At 34.1% G+C, this 15,683-nt stretch overlaps 1 protein-coding gene and 1 pseudogene across 1 annotated transcript; one reads left to right on the forward strand and one right to left on the reverse strand.

The window, feature by feature from the left end:
- Positions 1–587: 587 nt before the first annotated feature.
- Positions 588–1,977, forward strand: LOC149260699 (GDSL esterase/lipase At4g01130-like; annotated as a pseudogene).
- Positions 1,978–7,113: 5,136 nt separating this feature from the next.
- Positions 7,114–8,065, reverse strand: LOC149260700 (uncharacterized). Its single transcript, XM_089380532.1, has 3 exons — positions 7,818–8,065; positions 7,661–7,729; positions 7,114–7,549 (listed from the first exon to the last, which is right to left on the reverse strand). The coding sequence occupies exons 1-3, from the start codon at positions 7,825–7,827 to the stop codon at positions 7,317–7,319; spliced, it is 312 nt and encodes a 103-aa protein (XP_089236658.1). The 5' UTR covers positions 7,828–8,065; the 3' UTR covers positions 7,114–7,316.
- Between the last annotated feature and the right edge of the window lie 7,618 nt (positions 8,066–15,683).

Raw genomic sequence — 15,683 nt, forward strand, 5'->3', positions numbered from 1 at the left:
TCTTATCTTACCAAATTTTGTCATTACATGTTTGTCTGTAACGTGATTTAAATCAACTAACTCATGTTATTATATGTGTAAGCTCGATATTATTTATAAAAATAACTCGTAACAAATTGGTACAGTGACCCACCTTAAAAAGACACCGTTCTAGGTTCCAATATCTTAACTAGACTCTGTGAATGTCCAAAAGTCTTCCAAATTTTTTATGATTTTGAAACACGCCATTGTAGCCATGGTAGCAGACCGCACATGATGAGATGTGGGGAGATCAATTAACTCCCGGGAATAGTAAGTAATCTCGATATTATTTATAAAAATAACTCGTAACCAATTGGTACAGTGACCCACCTTAAAAAGACACCTATCTTAACTCAGTGAATGTCCAAAAGTCTTCCAAATTTTTTATGATTTTCAAAGACGCCTTTGTAGCTCACATGATGAGATGGGGGGGAGCTTCGAAGATGCCTCCGCGTTCAATATCGACATGAGTACAGATCGGAATGCTCACACACGACGCTCATATTCATTGCAGACCAACTTTCTTGGGGAAGTGCATTCATTCTTCTTCGTTCCATTACCCTTCTTTGCGTCCGTACCGTTAACAGTAATCGCTGTCTGAGCAGATTATCAATGGAGCCGCAGCGCGGGACAAAATGTTATTTAATGGGCATACTTGCGGCTATGGCTATTCTTCCAATATTGTCTCAAGCTCGCTGTAATTACCCGGCCATATTTAATTTTGGGGATTCAACCTCCGATATGGGTGCCGTCCACTTTGTGTTCCCGTATAACGAGGCTGCGGAGAATCCTCCGTATGGAGAAAAATTCTTCGGCAAACCCACAGGCAGATACAGCGACGGAAAACTCTCCATAGATTTCTTCGGTACATTAATTAATCCCAGCCGAGGCACTAGGATTACCGTTTCTGAGCCCATATTTTCAGTCCGTGGGTTCAAATTTCGGGGGTGGAGCCAACTTTGCTGCGGCCGGTGCCACTGCTCGTAACGATTCCTTCATCGTTCCCATCTCTCTCACTGTTCAGCTCAGTGAATTCAAGGTTTTCAAGCAGCAGGTTCTCGCCACCATCAAGGCGAACGGTAGGTAGTATTTTTGAACCGAGAATTGATGGAATGTTAATACAGGTTCTCTAAGCAATCTCCCAAGTGCTGAAGCGTTCAAGAGCGGGATATACACAATAGAGATCGGGGGAAACGACTTCAGCTACGGATACATGATTCTCAAACTCGACCCCACCCAGGTGAAAACTACCATTCTTCCAAAGATTGCAGAGTCTATTGCAGTAGCTGTGCAAACTCTGTACAATGAGGGAGTGAGGACATGAGGGAGTGAGGACTTTTCTTGTGAGGGACGTGGCCCCTCAAGGGTGCGGGCCCTTCTGGCTCACTTATTTTCCCCATTCTCCCAACGACTTTGATAAGCATGGCTGCTCCATTTCCTACAACGACGCAGTTCTTGATTACAACGCACTCCTCAGAGCTCAGCTCTCCTCCCTTCGCAAGCAACTCAAAGACGCCACCATCATCTACGTCAATACATATGACATCATCTACGATTTCTTCGCCAACCCCTCCGAATATGGTATTCTACGGTACCCTTATCCCATTCTGTACTAACTATTTGTGTATATATTCCAAGTACCAGATGAAATTATGAATGAATGATGCAGTATACTCAACATTCAAAAATGCAGGGTTTAAGGCCACCACTAAAGCATGCTGTGGAGTTGGAGGCAAGTACAATTACAGGTACAACATACAGTGTGGAGCCAGTGGAAACATCGCTGGCCGCACTGTGAAGGCCGTGGCCTGCTCCGATCCAGACTCCTGCATCAGTTGGGATGGAGTCCACTGGACTGACGAGGCCAACAGACTCCTCACTAAACAAATTTTGAGTGGAAAATACTTTGAACCGTCCTTCCCCGTCGCTAGCTTCTGTGATCTCCAACCCCTATGATTCATTCTTTTCTTTCTTGTCGGGGGTTCCTTACTCGATTGGTAGCTTTGATGTAGCAGCCCTGCACTTGTTTCGGAATAAAGAAGAAGAGGCTTCTCCGCATGCATTTTGCGATTGAGATTATTCTAAGAACAGCTCATACATAGACATCACCCATTTAGTTATGACTCTCTAAATGAGAAGCCTTGTTTTTAAGGGGAGTTTGATCATTGCAGTGTATGTACCCTATGTTTATCTCTACCCACAGAAGGGGAGTTTGATCATTGCAATGTATGTACCCTATGTTTATCTCTACCCACAGAAAATTATCATTGCCGTATATGTACTCTCTATTTATCTCTATCTATAGAAATATCATTGCACTCTGTGTAATCTTTTTTTTTCTCTCATAGAAAAAAATTGATATAAAGATGATTTTTCTTTTTTTTAATTCTACTCTAGGCACAACTAGATTCTACGGCAGTTATTTCTAGCCACAGAAAAACTATCACAGAAAAACTATCATTGTTGTCGTAGAAAAACTATCATTGTTGTCTGTGTACTCTATTCATTAGACATTGTTGTCATAGAAAAACTATCATTGTTGTCTGTGTACTCTATTCATTCATCTCTAGTCACAGAAAATTATCGTACTCTCTTTTATTCTCTCTTATAGAAGAAAAATTGAGATATAAAAATATAAAAATAATTGAGATATAAAAATATAAAAATAATAATTAAGTCCACTTTAGGCACAAGTAACTCCACCTTTTTAACTAACTCCAACTTTTTCATTTATATGTGTACTCTGTATTTATCTCTAGCCAGAAAAAATTACCATTGCAGTCTGCATACTCTCTTTTCTTCTCTCATAAAAGAAAATGGTTTTTCTATCATTGTTGTCTGTGTACTCTATTCATTAGACATTGTTGTCATAGAAAAACTATCATTGTTGTCTGTGTACTCTATTCATTCATCTCTAGTCACAGAAAATTATCGTACTCTCTTTTATTCTCTCTTATAGAAGAAAAATTGAGATATAAAAATATAAAAATAATTGAGATATAAAAATATAAAAATAATAATTAAGTCCACGAAAAATTGAGATATAAAAATATAAAAATAATAATTAAGTCCACTTTAGGCACAAGTAACTCCACCTTTTTAACTAACTCCAACTTTTTCATTTATATGTGTACTCTGTATTTATCTCTAGCCAGAAAAAATTACCATTGCAGTCTGCATACTCTCTTTTCTTCTCTCATAAAAGAAAATTACCATTGCAGTCTGCATACTCTCTTTTCTTCTCTCATAAAAGAAAAATTGAGATAAAAACTTTTGAAGAAAATTGAGATAAAAACTTTTTTTTTCTTAATTCCACTTTAGGCACAACCAACTCCAACTTTTCCATTCATAGGGGTTCTATTGGTTGGTCATTATCTCGCTTAGTATTTGAGTTCTTTTATTTTTCAACGCCCACACACTATAGCATTTATCTCTAGCCATGGAAAATTATCATTGGAATCTATGCACTTTTTTTTCTCTTTCCTAGAAGAGAAATTGAGATAAAAAGAAGTTTCTTTTTTATTATAATTCCTAATTTATCAAAACATTTTTAAATCCTAATTTTCTTTTTCTTTTTTATTATAATTCCTAATTTTATTTATTTTTAAATAATATTTATAAAAAATTCCTAATTTTATTTATTTTTAAATAATATTTATATCATGTATCAAAAGACTTTTAAATCCTAATTTTTAAATCCTAATTTTCTTTTTTATTATAATCCCTAATTTTATTTATTTTTAAATAATATTTATCAGGTCATTTATCAAAAGATTTTTAAATCCTAATTTTCTTTTTTATTATAATTCCTAATTTTATTTATTTTTAAATAATATTTATCATGTCATTTATCAAAAGATTTTTAAATCCTAATTTTCTTTTTTATTATAATCCCTAATTTTATTTATTTTTAAATAATATTTATCATGTCATTTATCAAAAGATTTTTAAGTTTTTTATTTTATTTTTATATCATGGCATTTATCACAAGTTTTATTTATTTATTTTTTAATCTACAACAATAAAAATAAGTCATGTGATATAGCTTTTTGGCTTGGGGTGTTATGGAAGAGATGTTATGTCATGCCTTGACCTAAAATAATTAATAATAAAAATAAGTCATGTGATATAGCTTTTTGGCTTGGGGTGTTATGGAAGAGATGTTATGTCATGCCTTGACCTAAAATAATTAATAATAAAATAGTTTGAATCAATAAAAATAAAATAAAAGAAAAAATAGATTAAAAATATAAAATTAATAACTATAATTATAATTATAAGCCACCATTTTATAATTAATTATAATTATAAGCCACCATTTTATAATTATAAGCCATTAATAAAAATAAAACCTTGATGTAATATTTTTCCTTGTAGTGTTATAGAAGAAATAAAAATAGAGAAGAAATAAAAATAAAACCTTGATATAATATTTTTCCTTGTAGTGTTATAGAAGAAATGTTGTGCTGCCATGTCGATCTAAAATAATTAATAATTATAATTAACAATAAAAAATAATTAATAATTATAATTAACAATAAAACATTTTGATTCCATAAAAATAAAAATAAATTAAATAAAAAAAATAAAATTAATAACTATATTATAAGCTATTAATAACTAAACAAAAAATTAAATTAAATAAAAATAAAAATAAATTAAATAAAAAAAATAAAATTAATAACTATATTATAAGCTATTAATAACTAAACAAAAAATTAAATTAATAACTATAATTATAATTAATAACTAAACTAGTTTAGATAAAAATTCTAGATCTACCCAAAATTATAATTAATTGAGTGTATATATAGATTCAGCACCCTCAAAAATCCTAGGGCACTTTGATAGAATTCACCTATCAAACTTGTGATTTCAATGAATCTCTGATTATTAGATCAATAAATAAATAACTTTTCAAAAATCTCACATACAATACTTTTAATAAATAAGTAACATTTTCAAAAATCTCACATACAATACTTTTAATTATTAAATATAATAATTTAAATCTAATTTAATTAAAATAGACCAATTAGACCAATAACATGATAGTTATAAAGTCCCTTTAACTCAGTTTTACAGCTATTTAATATTCTAGAATTAAATAAATAAAAATAATATAAAAAACATATTTTCAAGAATGAAGTTGATAAAAATAATAAATAAATAAAAAAACCTCACTTATTTCCATACAATTCCAAAATATTTTCGAAATTAACAATTTAAATGGTAGCAAAGAAATGACAAAATAGTTCATGTGGTGCACGTTGAAAGCCGTCCATAATTCTTTGTGCGGGATTGGAAAAATAGTCTAACTCCATTCGCTTTGTGCGGGATTGGAAAAATAGTCTAACTCCATTCGCTGATGCCCCAAATCATGGTGTAAGGATGATGAATGAAAGGATGATGATTATTATGTGTTGCATGAATTAATTAATTAATGTTTATTTTATTTCAGAAATGGAATTGTGCAATAATTTCCCAGTAATAGGGATGATATGTACTTCTAAGGAGTTCATATAGTTAAAAGTTCATATAGTTAAAGTAAAAAAGAAAAAAAAATGGTTGCAAAAACCCTAACTGCTTTTCCCTAAGCTCCCTAACTATGGAATGGGTTCCAGGAAGGGGAGGAAAATGAGAGAGACACAGTAAAGGAAATTCTAGTGAGGATCAGATGGTAAGAGGAGCTCTACAACTTGCAAAGACGGAGCTCTGCAACTTGCAAAGACGGTTTTCTTTGAGCAAGCTAGGGGGAAGACGGGGGTAGGGGGAAGACGGGTCTTGAAAGACAGTGTCATGGTCGGGTGGTAGACTAGCTACAGTGAAGCAGGTTGACGGAGGTTGACCGTTTTCTTGCTCGGGAAGACGGTCTTGAAAGACAGTGTCATGGTCCGGTGGTAGACTAGCTACAGTGAAGCTGGTTGACTGTATCAAGGAAGCATAGGCGGGCGTGCATCTACGGAGGACAACACAGGTATCATGGTCGGGTGGTAGACTAGCTACAGTGAAGCAGGTTGACCATATCAAGGAAGCAGAGGCAGGTTGACCATATCAAGGAAGCAGAGGCGGGCGTGCATCTACGGAGGACAACACAGGTATGAGGTTCTGCCTTTATTCAAATGAGAGAGTATTTAATTCCTGTAAGTAGCAGTGTTTTTGAATAGGGTGTAAGAGTACATAATAAGGTAATGAGAAGTTCCTAGTTTCTTTAAAACTAATATTAGCGACAGAGGACAGTCGGTAAAGCGAGACTCATATCCTGCAGCGTAACCCATCCTTATGAAAAGGACCAATCCTCAGACTCGAGATTTAACAATCTGGAAGACTTGACTGTTGAATGTATGTGATAGAGGTAAACAGAATTAGTTTGCTGTAAAGAAATTTATCCTGTAAGATAACCAGAACTTTAGAACCTGAATACAAGACAAGATTTCCCTCAGGCCGACAGCAACCCCTGTAACAAATGCTCAAGGGGAAAATTCTAAGCAACTGAAACAAGGGTCACTTGAAACAACATAGACAAACCTGAAACAGGCTGAGTGTCGCACTAGTATTCCCAAGCAATATCAAGGTTCAGGTTGAAATCATGATTGCTGTTATAGACATAAGTATTTAAAATGGGATAACCCCAAGTCAAGCCATGAAGATGCTTTTATTTTAAACCAGGAACACCCTTTGCTTAAAAGAAACCGAAACTAGGAACCCTTACGGTTTTCCGTGACAGTGTCAGTGATTACTGTATTTATGTTGAGCTGTTTGTAGTGTGGCGGAAGGAGACCGCCCTTCTACCAAGGCTAGTAGAGGGAAGAGCCTGGGAAACTGGCAATTTTGAGAGTGGGAAGCCATAGGTTGGGTGGGAATTACACGCTAACTGTCTCAAACTCGCCCTAGCATACCGAACTCAAACCCCGTAGCCTTGGAAAAGGCTCAGAAAGGCTACAGGGCGTGTGTAAGGGCTTGACTCAGCCCAGTGCAAGGAGGAAAGAAAGACAAGTTTACATGTAAAACAAATTATACAGTGAATATCTAACATCATTAAAACTGTGCGTACAACTATCGCATTAAAAGAGAGCAAAACGTGAATCAAGCTGTGCAAAAACTGTAAATTCATAGTTAAAGAGATTGAAAGCTCCTGCACAGGGTAGCCATGGAGTGGAATACCCCTGTCAGGGCTAAAACTGCAAGACTAGTCTACAACAGAAGTTTCCCATAAAACATGTATGCGCAGAAAAATGTATATACATAGGGACGGACAGAAGCTGTAGCCGGTCCCAAAAAACTTGTGATTAAATTTACATAAAATATTGCAGTACAACTGGAGCTTGGGCAGGGTGGAATACCCTCCAAATCCCTTGCCCATTAAGTAATAAAAGTCTCAGAGTTTTTCGAGGCAGAGCAAAGATCACGGGAGCAGCAAGAAAAGCTGCGACTGGAGAGTTTCCATACCTGGAAAATCCATGCTGGCAAAGAGGGGGGTTACTCCCTAGCCATGACCAGAACGCCGCGTGAAGGAAGGCGCCCATGCCTAAGTAAACGCAACCATAAAACATAAATTAAACTCCAGAGCCAGCTAAGTTGTCTACAGCAATATCCATCCAAAGGAACATAAACTCAGTTCCCTTGTTGAGGAACTTACCCGCTAGGGTCGCCCAGTAAGTGTATAGCACTGTCTCAGGGATTGTCGGCTGTTCCCATAGCTTGTTACCTGCAATTGTAAAACCCAAAGTCAACGAGAGCTATTCTTGAGAATGAAACCAAGAAGCACAAGATAAAGTGGCGTAAAGTGACCATACCTCTGTGCATCGTTACCTGCGGGATAGCTGATCCATCTACAAGTGTTCGGGCTGGATCTGTAAGCCCGTGCTTGGTTCTGAGCACACAAGGGAGCCCGGATGGAACCTCAGAGTGAAAGCCTCAGCGAAACCAAATGAGCTAATTCCGAAACCCTCAGCAGTATAGTTGGGCAGCCCGTGATAAACATATTGCTCCTTCACCGTTGGATTGATTGAAGCGATCTCCACCGTCACTGCAGTGGGGTTTACCATGCAAAGCAATGGAATAGACCAGTCTGCCGGCCTTGTACAACACGGAACCAGACACAAATTAATCCACTTGAAATATCGGATAAGGCATTCATGTATTGGGGACAAAAAAATCATAGAATGACTCATTAACCGAATGCCGCGTGGTGACATGCATGAGACTCCATTTAAACCAAGATATAACAATACATCAGCTCTTATGCCTAGGACACGTGGAGTGCAACAGAAGCAGGAGGGAGAAACCAAACCCTTAGTTATCCTTGGGGAGGGACAACTACATAATGGTTAATGTTAATAAAAAAAAATTATCCTGCATGGAGGCATGACACATGGATTGAGAAAAATGGCTCCTTTTCCCATAAGCAAGGGGAGGTGAGCACTCGGTGATACGATTTTCCATTCTCGATTACTCTTTTTCTACTTCCACTTATTCTGCTAGAATCTATTACTTTACCGTCGCCTCTGTATTTAAACTCAAATTAGAGATCTGGAAAAATGCAAAAGCACTTTTTAACTCTTCACAATATATTTGCTTACGCTACAGGTGTTTGCACATGATGAACGAGTATTATATCATGCCAGACTGTATTTTATGATTATAATTATTGATAAAATAACAAACACTATAAAGATTAAGATTGAGTGATATAATTAGATTTAAAATTTATTTATATCGATCTATATATGATATATCTTACTTTATTTAAAAATATAATATTGATTGCCAATCCGCAACTCAATTAAAATGTAGACTGCTTAGCCTTAGAATGACCAAAGTATTTTATTGTCCTCGACTCAATTAAAGTGAAGACTACTTGTCATAGAATAAATGAAAAGAGTGGGTTGTCACTTGGTCTTATGTATTTTAATAGGGCGACAAGTTTTTGTTGTGTTTTGATGGGTAATTTTTTTACATTTCTTTTTTTATTCTCAAATCAAATTTTAGGTTTTGATAAATTGAAAATCAGGGGTATTGTTTTACAATAAGATTATTGGTGAATCAATGGATACATTTCCATTTCCTAGATGAGGGGACTTAATTAAGATCTATAAGGAGGCTACAACATTGGATTATTGGGTTTAATCCATTGGTAGACAAACCAAAGTCTCAGTACTTTTCAGTGAAATTGGTTGGTTTTCCCCTCGAATTATGGACCAAGCGAGTAACAAATTGGTTGATGAATGTGTCGGGCGATTTATTTTATTTGATGAGAAATTTGTTTTTGTATTGGAAAAGAATATCCTTTAGGTCCTGGTAGAAATGGATTTGTCAATGGGGTTACCGAAGCAGCTGAACATCACTATGGGCGCATCATCATTCTGTCAATGGTTGGATTTTTGGAAGGTACCTTTTAGATGTATGACATGTTACCAAACTAGACAATTTAAGGCATCATGTTGAGACAAGTGTGCTTTTGGTCCAAAAGTCCCTCTATTGGGCATCAACAAACATAAGGTTGATTTACTAGGGGTGGGAGATGTGGTGGAGGGTTCAAAAGATATTGCCCTAGATCCTAGGGTTTTACCTTTATTAGAGGAATTTTGAGGTCTAAAATGCGTCTCGAAACAAAATTGTACAACCAAAATCAACTTTATAAGAACCAATAGGATTCAAGGATGATTCACTATTTTTAAAGTAAAAAAGTAAAAGGATTAAAAAATAAAAAATAAAAAATATTTTTTCAACTTGTATTTTCAATTTATCTCCCTAAAGTTTTTCTCAAATTTCAAGCAGTGACACTTGTTGTATGCATAATTTAATTCATCATCCAAGGAGTACCTATGTTGCATACTTTTGATGGACCATGTTATATGAAAAATGAGAAATACATGAAAAATGTGATTACAACCACGTTTTTTCTTATGTGTTTATAATTTTTTGTGTAGTGAGGTCCATCAAAAGTATGAAACATGGGTACTCTTTGGATGAGGAATAAAATTCCACATCCAACGAGTGCTCCCACTCGAAATTTGAGTAAACCTGTAGGGAGATAAGTTGAAAAATAGTTCTTTTTTCACCTCTAAAATTTGATGATGTAATCTAATCTTATTTTATTACTTCCACTAGTATTTTATAATATTCCTTAGGAGACCCATTTTAGACCTCAAAATTTCTCTAATGCATATTGTAATCATCTACTAACTTCAACATCCCCTCATCATCCTGAGGCGTCGAATGGCTCGCTTTGTCTTCAGTGGACACCAACTCGCAAACTCTTTCTAGATTCAACTACCCAAAGGTTTTCGCGGGAGTGCTACCCTAGAGACTATTACTCATGGTTTGGACGAGGGTCTATTAGCCCATTCTTCACCATATGACCACGTTATTGCTGGAAAAGTTGCTTCCTCTCTTGATGCTCTTGGGAAGTGATCATGGACAAATTTTGAGGACACAACTACTTGGAAACTATTACAATCAACATAATCCATAAACGATTCCATCGCCAGTAAGCTCATAAACTCTCTCTCTGAAGCCGATATCAATATATTGGACAATATTGCTAATAGTCCTCTTGTTTCCACCTCAGTGGAAGTTTGTTCTGTTGAGACCCCTGTTTTCCCTAACCCACCTCTTCATGAAGGTGGAGTTGTTAAATATTTCATCTTCTCCCATTTTTAAAATGTCTCATTAAAGCATAACCCTTGAATTCCTCTACGCCAACTAAAGAGGTTTTCTCTTTGATTCTGGGGTTTTAGGATCCTCACGTTTTTCCTCTTTGAATGTTCTGGCTATCCCTTCTTTTACTCCCTCCCAGGTTTCTTCTTCCCCTAAGGACGCTCCTCTTTCTTCCTTTTAGTCCATCCCTTCTCAAAAGAAGAAATATTCTCGGAAGATCATTGAATTTAATGATCTCCTTAAGAACAACCTTCTCATTGATATTGTTATATACCTGGAATACTTGCAAGAACTTAGAGCTCAAAATTCCTCCTCCCAGGGCCTTAAATGATCATTATTTCCTTAAATATTATGGGAGTCGAGGGCCCTCCTAAACTTCACGCCCTTTGTAGAATGATTTATGTACAACATCATTCTATCATTTTGCTCCACGAAACCATTGTTCCTTTTCTTAAAGCTAGAATCTCTATCAAAAATATGTTCTGGTTGGCATGCTTGTGTAGTGGATATGGATGGGCATTGGTCTTGCAGTTATTTGGAACCCAATTGAAGTTATTTTTCAACCTTATTCATCTATGGCGGGTATAGTTTATTTTTCATTTTTCATAGGTTTTAATGGCGATGTTGTTATGGTGAATCGTTATGGCCCCTACCGAGACCAGAGGCATTTCTGGCATAAAATTTCTTGTAGTGGGATGCTAAAAACTTAAAATATTATTTTCTTGGGTGACCTTAATTTTGCAATGTCGGCTTGGAAGATATGGTGTCATTCGACTCATCCCAATCCCTTTTCAGATTTTATTTCTCGAATTATTTTGGATGCTAGTCTTATTGATCCTCAACCTATCCCTTTGGGTGCAACTTGGTGTAATGCTAGTGACAGTACTTGTGGGGTAGCTAAGAGGTTTGACAGGTTTCTCATTTCTGAATATTTGACTTCCAAGCTAGGCAAATATCATTCATGGATTTGTTCAGAGGTTATATCTGATCATCTTCCCATCTGTCTCTAGTTTTTTTTTTATGTTTTGGGACCTTGACCTCCTTCTATGTTTAGTCATTCTTGGTTTAATGAGGCTTACCTCCATGCTATGTTTAGATCGATTTGGGTTGGTTTGCACCCCCATCCCACCTTATCTGCGATGGATCCCTGACAATTTATGATGATAGATCCCCCCACCAACCTTGCCCAAGAATCTTAATGGTTAAGGAACTCTTATAATTCTTTAAATAATGACTTGATTTCATGGTAAAGTATTGCTTCAAAACAATTCATTTCATGCCTAACTTTTATGTTTACTTCTAAAAGCATATTGGTAAGCCTATGCATTAATACAAAATTAATAAGACCAAATATAAATAAATAAATATTTTTATTAATTTCTTTACATGATATAGTAATAAATGCACACCTACTATAAGTAATGTGTGGTATAATGGGATGCAACACTTCACATCATCGTGATTTATTTTTATAAATTATATGTTTAGTCTAAATACATAGGAAGGGGTGTTACAAAACATCATCATTGAGATGCATCAAAATTGAATCTCTCTCATCTATAGCATCAATAAATTCATATGATACATGTAGATCTAATTTTGGATCACAAGGAGCATGAAGGTGATACTTTCACTTTTCGAAATATTATTAACATAGTAAAATCCCTCTGGTAGACTTAACCATTTATCCAGAGTTTCTACTTCTATGCTCCATTCAAGCAAAGGAATATCAATGTCGAAGCTAACCTTTATCTTAAAGGGCATCATACCTTCAATTTAATGACTACTTGTGTCAAAAGGTGTTTCCATCGTAGTTGGGATTTGTGAAAGACTTGATTGAAATTATCTATCATCCCATTCCTGAGGGCTTCCTCAAGAATAATCTTAAAGGGCATCATACCTTCAATTTAATGACTACTTGTGTCAAAAGGTGTTTCCATCGTAGTTGGGATTTGTGAAAGACTTGATTGAAATTATCTATCATCCCATTCCTGAGGGCTTCCTCAAGAATAATCTTAATAGGATATCATATACCATCCCATGCCTTTTCCTTTTTCCATGTGACTCCACTTTAATTGACAAGGGAAGTCTTCACCGGGTTTAGTCAGTTGCAAGCCCAACTTTCTATACCTTGACCTCATCGAGAACATGCATAGAAAAACAACAAGGAGTATACTTCTTTGAAACCTCTAATCCAAATTATGTTAAAAAAAAAAATGAAGATATCAATAATAAATGAAATGGTAAAATAGTAAAACCTAAACTATTCATGAATGAAATGGTAAAATCTCAGTAATATGAAATGCAATACAAACTTCCTAGAATGGTCACAACTTATCTCTAAGAATATATTTGTTAACTACACTCACTCGGAAAAATCCCATAATAAGAGGTTAAAAATATAACTTATAGATTCCAATAAAGCCTTATGAGACAAAATCTCTAATATTCAAGACCATAAACCTATGATAAAACTAGAGCTAAACAATAATTTTGAGTGGGATGAATCTGAGTTGTCCACAAGAAGAAACAATTTTCAAGACCATAGTGTTTCATTAATTTTATGTTTTAGGTCTTCCTTATCACATTCAAAATGAAATTAAAACATTGAATAAACTCCCCAAGCTACGTGTACTTCGGGTGAAAAACACATGAGAAAGCTCCAAAATAATGTTTCACAAGTTTACAAACTAAAAATTTTAAAAACCATGACCATTATTTAGATGCACCTAGATGGCCACCTCAATCATAACAAGTAGTACTAATTTAACTCTTTTCACCATGCTCATTGTTGCTTAACATGAAATATTTGTATGTTCTCTCTACCATGGATAGAAAAGTTCATAGAAGATTTTAAGACCTTCTTTCTTTATTTTTTGTCATAAATTAATTATTGGGAAACACCAAATATGTCTCCTTCATTTAAAGGATAGTACCCAATGTAAAGTAGGTGGTGTAGACATAATGCACAGAAGCCCATGGGAATTAAATTGGAGAACTTCATGACATCTTGGATTACTAATGCCATCTTTCTAACAATGCCACCAACGGATAGAAACAACCCTTGGGGTGAAGGTTTTAAGTCTTTGTCTACTTCTAAGATATGCTTATTGTTTAAAAAATAAAATTTTGAAACTTAGACAAGAATCCCAATGCATGGAAACCTGATAAAGTCAATAAAGAACGATTTCCACATAACATATCTTATAATAGAAATATAAACTATAAAGAAAGAGATATAAACATTATAAAACTCTATTATGTACTGCAAAGTAAAATTAAATGAAATATAGTTGAAATGTATTGTTGGTTTGATGCTCTTCTCAAGTATCCTACATGGAAGCTTCACTCCTCAAGCTCTTCTCTACATTCCAAGAGTCCATTGTTAGCTTCCAACTACTCAACCTTCAAATCTCAAATTTACAATGAAATGACAATTAATTACGATACAATCACAAAAGAATTTTCGAATTCTCCCTAAGTTTAATAATAAAGACAATTTTTTAAGAAAAAAATTGATAACAATAACATTCTTGCATGGAATTGGTTTAGATTTTATATTTAAAATTATAAAATTACAATTTTGTTCTCTTTCCTTTTTTTTTCTTAACTTTTTCCCTTTTTTCATTTTCATTTTTGTTTGTTAAGAAACATCAAAAATCCCTTAAGGTAAACAATCAATTTTCACCAAAAATATATGTATTTTCTTATGCATGGAGTTAATCATAAAGAAATTAAAAGAAATGACATTTTTTACAGTGTCACTAAATAAATGTATCAATATCAAGTTTTTGATAGCATTGCCCCATACTCACTGGAAAAAATTTCTTAGTACTAGAAATGACAATTTTATAGATATAACTCAAACACATGTATCAACATCAAATTTGTAATAGCATGGCCCTACATTCATTATGAAAAAAAATTATATTTTGTTCTTCCATACATAAAATAATGTATTTAGATTTACGATCTTATAACCATTATAACTATGATAACAAGCCCTATATTCACTATGAAAAGAAATTATATTTTGTTCTTCCATATATAAAATAACGTATTTAGAATTAGAATCCTATAATCATAAATACAGGTAGTGAAATTGTCAACCATGATTTTTGTGTCCACCAAAAAAATTATATTTTGTTCTTCCATACCTAAAATAATGTATTTAAAATTACAATCCTCTAACCATTATAACTCCATTATAACTACATGCAGTGAAGTTGTCAACCATGATTGTTGTGTCCATGTTGATGATCTCAATCAACATGACGTCATTATAACTCCATTATAACTACATGCAGTGAAGTTGTCAACCATGATGGTTGTGTCCATGTTGATGATCTCAATCAACATGACGTCATCAAGTAAGAAATGTCATACATCGAATGAAAAGAATTCAATCCACGGACAATGTGCATTCATAGAATTTTAACAAACCATTCCCAACCACAAGTTTCATAGTCCACAACATATTCAAGATTTGTCAACCTCTTATAGGAAAAAAGCGAAGGTCTATTTTATATAAAAAGTACATTGGGTGGAGAAATCTCTACAATAGAGAAAATTTAGATTATCTTCATTCATGTGTGAATACCAACTCTTTTATCATTTTCAATGTCACTTTTTACTCAACTCATAGTAAATCCGTATATTATTCCCAGCACACATTTGGGCAAAACATTTTATTAACATTAAACATTACGATATCGAACTTTAAGAATTTTTTCAACCTTAGGTGCGAATATAGAGACATGTTTTTGCTCATCATATTAAGTAGATTTATCTTAATTTTTAAACTATTTCTAACTATAAATAATTTTGGATGTTAAATATATTAAATATATTTTTTCATTAAATTTAGTATATTGATATAGGTTAAGCTTAATATTTTTTTGAGATAGTTTTTTCTCTTAAAAAGTATTTTTATTCTTAATTTTTTTTATTTAAGTTTGATCTTGTAATGTGGTAAAGACTAAATATAACACAAACTAATT

The sequence above is a fragment of the Pinus tabuliformis genome, chromosome 6, assembly GCF_031772625.1.
Source record: "Pinus tabuliformis cultivar Carrire ecotype Pingquan chromosome 6, CPIR1, whole genome shotgun sequence".
In the NCBI taxonomy this organism is placed as follows: Eukaryota; Viridiplantae; Streptophyta; class Pinopsida; order Pinales; family Pinaceae; genus Pinus; species Pinus tabuliformis.

Excerpts from the sequence above, each read along its gene's own strand:
- LOC149260700 (XM_089380532.1), bottom strand. Across the intron at positions 7,550-7,660 it reads TTACTGGGCGACCCTAGCGG|GCATGGGCGCCTTCCTTCAC; the intron begins GTAAGTTCCTCA and ends GCGTTTACTTAG.